General features: G+C 36.9%; 1 protein-coding gene across 1 annotated transcript; it reads right to left on the bottom strand.

The window, feature by feature from the left end:
* Positions 1-4,054: 4,054 nt before the first annotated feature.
* On the bottom strand, positions 4,055-4,567 carry RB195_015906 (uncharacterized protein; the record flags this gene model as incomplete). The annotated part of the gene is made up of 1 exon (XM_064206836.1): positions 4,055-4,567. The coding sequence occupies one exon, from the start codon at positions 4,565-4,567 to the stop codon at positions 4,055-4,057; it is 513 nt and encodes a 170-aa protein (XP_064062717.1).
* Positions 4,568-5,846: the final 1,279 nt, after the last annotated feature.

The raw sequence follows: 5,846 nt of genomic DNA, 5'->3' as shown, positions 1-5,846 counted from the left end.
AATAAAGATAACATGTGTCTCGTCAAAATTATATTCTCTTCACTCTAAATGCGTCTGGTAAACAGTCCTAATGTTTTTAAGACGTTCTATAGTGTTTATTATTAGTTATGAACAATTAAGAGATAGTAAAAGAGGTCCGTTGTGACCAAACGATCGATGGTTCGAAACCGCGCCAGTGCCAACCAAGCCTTTCGTGCCTTCGGAGTCGATAAATTGATACTAGACGTGTCTGAGAGGACAAAACACTGACCTGATCATCGGCTGGTCCCCGCGAGTCATTTTATAAGCCAACACGGGTTCCAAAACCTCAACGATTACGGTAAAACGCGTCGCATTCCAATGGATTGATACCCCAGATACTTTACTTCAAAATTCATAATTTTTTTGTAGATTTTTTGGATACTATATGTAAAGATTATGAATATAATATTATTGAAGAAAATGGAAATGAAAAAAATTTAAGTATTACTGGTGCCCGCTCGAGCAAATCGATGAACAACGGGAGTACAGGTGATAATATTATACACTTATGAATGTTATTTTACGAAGCCTTTAATGCACGCAACAACTCTATAGATCTAAAAAAAAATTAAAGAAAGCACTAGGAAAAAATCGAGCGAACATATACAATGTACAAGTGTTTACATAGTGCGTCTGAAATTCCTTTCTATGCTTAATACTAAGAAGAGACTAACGAGAAGATCAGGTTAAGAAAAAAAGTAAGAAAAGAATAGAAAGTTTTACCGTTCCTAGCAACGTTATGACTAAAATTTTTCGTTAGATCTCTGGATGTAAGTATGCCTCCCAGTGCTTCGTTAACTCTTTGCTTTTCCGCTGGTTCATGCTATAATTCTATGAAATTTCTCATTTGGTCAGAAAAACTATGCACAAGAATTGTCATGAACAGCGCTAAACCAAATTGATCGCTGAATGTGTTGAAAAAATAACGTAATGGTATCTTGATTGGTCTCCTGCTTGAGATCAAATCAACCATCAACCTTGTTTAATATTCGTAAACATGAACAAACCTAAAAAAAAGAATTCCAGAAAATACACTTGGCTAATAGGATAATAAAATTTTTAACAACTAAACGATTTGGAAGTTAGACAACCAAAGACCGGCAAATATGCATGTCAACACTTTCCAAACTCCCCCCTTCTTGCTAATGGACGTAAAAAACGGCCCGAAAGATGCAGCGCGTGCACAAGGCTGGCGCGCTCCAATAGAACTCTTTGTGGAAAATATTGCGCGGGACGCTCGAAGCCGTGTCTTCCGGGCCGTTTTCTACGGCAATTAGGAAGAAATGAACGGAATCACCCTTCCCTCAATAATCCATGTACGATCCCATTTCTTCCTAATAATCGACTGAAACTTTGAATATGCCTTTAGCACTGATACTGAATGGGACCCTTTACTCACGCTTCTTACTATGACTCAACAAGGTCTATAAGACTACCGCATTATTGAGTGAAACTAGTTGTCCGAGAAGAAGTTTGGTGAAGAGTCAGGAGTTAAAAACCATTTTAAATCCTTCAGATATATTGACAGTCCTTTCAAAATAAGATTTTATTCATTGATTACTGTAAAAACAAGGTTGTTTTGTGAAAGAATTGAAAAAATGAACTATTCGAGTCGAGATTTCAAGATCTGTGGAAGGAGTGCTCCGGCTCATGAGATTGCAGCGTTTCGAGAAATGAAAAAAAAAAATCAAAAAAAAAGAAATAGAAAAAAACTTTGCATATACAGCAGGATTAAAACAGTAATGAAAAGAAAATCGAGAAATTATTTGTGGAGAATCAAATCCACATATTCAAAATAGCACAAAACCATCAATCAACCGGAAAAATTCAGCAAATGGGAAAAGAGACTGTATAAATAAATATGTACATTATACTGTAATCAAAGAATATTTACAAGATATGTACAGTAAGATCTCACTGGTAATGCTTCTAGTAGTTCGAGGAAGAAAACACAAGACTTTAGATGTTTTCCAAAACGATTCCGCCTATTATCCCGGACATCCACGAGATTTACACGTCACGTGGAGCTTAAAATTCCCCAGCATCACGTAACGGTTACCCCATTTGTCCATTTGAAGTCCACCACTGAAAAAAAAATCAGATAGGATAGAATTACCGTTGTTTGAAATGATTAATAAAGAACATAAACGTTCAAATAGAACAATAAAACTCAAATTGTGTCTCCAGGATATGGTCAAGGGATTAGAAATCTATAATCATGTTTACCCGTGTGATCACACCAAATCAAACGAATCCAAGCATTTTTCTGCTTGTGACACCGTATCACACTCCGTTTCTCCCCGCGTTAGGACCCCAGATCAAGTAAACGTTGATTAAAGGCATCACTCTACGAATCTGAGGTGGTACGGATTTCAGGTGGAGTACTCTTATAAGGGATAGTAGATTATGGAGAGGAGGGTGATCCCGTCCATCTCTTCCTAATTTCCGTAAAAAACGGCCTAGAAGATACGGCTTCAGGCGTTCTGGCGCACTATTTTCTACAGGGAGTTCGACTGGAGCGCGCCAGCCTTGTGCAGCGCCGCACCTTCCGGGCCGTTTTTTACAGCAGGTAGGAAGAAATGGACGTAATCACCCTCCTCTTCATAATCTACTATTCCTTATAAGAATATTCCACCTGAAATCTGCACCACCTCAGATTCATCTGTTGATGCCTTTAACATCCATGCAAACCTAAATATCATTCCCTATATATGAGCATTTCTTGCTGATTTGAGAAATGGCGAGAATACCCAAACTCAAAGATGCTTTTGAGTATTTATACTCATTCATACTTTATTAATACTCGTATTAATGCTCTTTTATTAGAGCAAAAAAAAAAACAAAAATCATCCAATGATTTTAGTGAGGGTTTAAGCTTCCCTATTTTGATTCGATTTTCAAGGAAAGCGCTTGTAAACGAAGTCATAAATTTTTCCGAACATTTCGAATTTAAGCGATAGGATCGTGTCAAACAGCGGGAAAAAATATTGCTGGACATATCAGTATGCTTGAAAATTAGAAAAGTTCCGGAATTTGATTAAATTACTAGAACATCTGGTTTAAACATTTTAAAGGACACTAAAAAAGCGTCAGTGAACTAGCAGCTATACGGTAAGGTTCACGTGGCAGACATTCCCGTATTTATATTCTGAGAAATACTGAATACTTCAAATGCTCTAGGACTCCGAATTGTTGTCGTAATATTTATGTTCTATTTATGTTCTACTTGTCTAGTTGCCTCTGATTTTTTTTTTAAATTTTTAAAAGTTCCATCAAGGTGTATGAACAAGAACAAACCAAAAAAGTGACTACACAAAGATATGGAGCTGTGAACTAGTATACACGTACACATTTATTATATATCTACACACATGAGTATTTGTTTGTATTTGTATGTGTTCAAAGGGGTTGATTGAGAAATACATAGCAGATGTATGTGCATTTCTTAAATTGGGTCTTTTTCTCTTCACAAGAAATGCAAGGTAGGCATTTTATAACGACATGGAAGTAATTTCTTGCCGTCATTGTGAACAATTACGCGAGATCTTCAATTTCCGTGACTTAAAATGAATTTTTTTTACAACCGCTTACAAATTCCTTACTAAAACTTTCGAAAAGTAAGCACAGTATCCACCGCTTAATCTTTTTCTTTAAATAGTGGATTTTGTTTTTTCTAGGGAAAGAAAAACTGAAAAACTGATTTTTGTGGGTAATGAATGTCGTGAGAAACATTACTGTATGAGAATTGTTCTTCCATGGCTATATAGTGGTTCGGTTGGCTTTATTCGTACTCTATTAGTACTTACAGTGACTTCGCAGAGTGTCTCTTGTGTGGATTACCGTACAGTCGTTTGTTCAAATTCCAATTTTACATTTATTCCAAAATAAGCCATGATGATATAGTGCATTTTTTACAGTTCCAATTTATCCAGTTGCCCCACATAGGAGGCCATCTTTAGAGCATCATTCTCACTTATGCTTTTTTTTTGTACGGTAATGTTACGCTACCGACGTGCATTTAGGTTCTTGCGGTTCAAAATCGATTCTTCATATCTACAACTTCATGAATTGGAAAGAAAAACTTTATTGCATACCTGGACGATTGCTGCGAATAGTATCCAGAATAATAGTTCGGTTGGTTGTACTGATAGTAGCTACCGTAGCTACCGTAGCTACCGTATGGCGAAGAGTACTGTTGATAATACGGGTATCGTGCGTACTGTTGATATTGTGGATACTGCGAATAATACTGCGAATAATAGGTGCTGTAGTAGTCTGGTTGACGATAATAGTAGCTGCTTGACGGATAGTAGTAACTCGGATAGTAGTAAGACTGTTGTGGATAGTAGTAGCTCTGTCGTTGTGACGTTTGTTGAGCGTAGGCGTAGTTGTAGTAGTTATAATTGTTCCACGAACTTGTTTGTTGAGCTAAGGCCTTATCTCTAAAGTAATGCTGGAGACTTTGTGAAGGATAGTGTCGTTTAAGGCGTAGGAAGGCGTTAATGAGGGTCACTAATGATAGGAACACGAGAAGCTTCGCTATCATTTTGACGCTGTGTGAGGTGTGAGAACGATAGTCGCGTGCGTTTTATACTGTTCGACTGAATACATCGCATGAAACTGGTTCTCATCGTTGTGGATCATTGGGTTCAAAATGTTCAGCTTCGAGACGAGTAGCGTCCGCAGTCTGATCGGTCATCTCTAATCTACCACACACACACACAATGTCATCAGTGTGAAGAAGGAGAGAGATTTGATAGAATGACATCATATTATTATGGATAACTTGTTAGAAGAGATCTCCGACGCATATCTATCTATGTGGATTTTTATTCATCCGTAGCAATTTTACCAAACCAACAACATTTAGCCGGAACTGTAACTCGCTTAGCACGTCTATTAAATCTTCAAATAAGGTTAACGGTTGTCGTGTGCGCTACGATAAAATAAAAGTTTCGTGATGGTCAGCAGAATTCTAGTTAGCACTTCCGTGATTTCATCACTTACTTCCACAAATGGGAAAAAAATTCGTGAAGGGGTCAATTTCTAAAAAAAAAAATCTACGAGACCTTGAGGGAAGACATAAGTTCCCAAGAACGCAATAGGTACGTCCAAAAAATGTGTTTGGTGATCCCAGCTAAGTTCCATCGAAGCTGCTGGCTCATAAAAATCTCTGCTGGTATTTTTTTCTGTAATTTTTTTACTTTTTGGAGTGATCTATGTTTGTTCTAGAACCAGGGAAAAACGATAATTAGAAATATTTTCGCTTCTGATTTCCCTAGGCTCCAGACAGTGAGGAATGAGGATAATTCGTATATCTATATATTTCGTATTTACGGCTTAGACTGTACGTTAAGGAATATATTCAAAGTTTTATAAGAATCGGAAAAAAGAAGAAAAAATTTAAACTGCAAGAGAAACAGAAATTTATCCTGTTTTGTAACTTATGAAACGGGAATTCATTCTGTCTTTCTTCCGCTATGATTAGTGCACCAAAAATTGGAAAAGTACCGAAGTAAAAAACCGCGTTCTCGTTGATTTTGTGTTGTGGTATCACTTCTCAAAAAATATTTCAGTTCGCAATTTTTATTGTATTTCTTTTCCTAACGATGTCTTGAAATTGGTGGATTCCGTGGATGTCGTGGCCGATGTCCGTGGATCCCATATTCTTCTATCCACATTCCTAAAAAGTGGCAAGCATTCATTTGCAATTATTCAGGTTTTTCTTCCTAAAACTTTTTATAGTTTTTTAATGTGTTAAAATATGCATGTTCAGGTGTTTTTCAGAAAATATACTGGAATCACGGGATGAAATCACGTATCCT

The sequence above is a fragment of the Necator americanus genome, chromosome V (genome assembly GCF_031761385.1).
Source record: "Necator americanus strain Aroian chromosome V, whole genome shotgun sequence".
NCBI classification, from domain to species: domain Eukaryota; kingdom Metazoa; phylum Nematoda; class Chromadorea; order Rhabditida; family Ancylostomatidae; genus Necator; species Necator americanus.
Note: the sequence above shows the minus strand (reverse complement) of the source record. Positions and strands in the feature narration are given on the sequence as shown.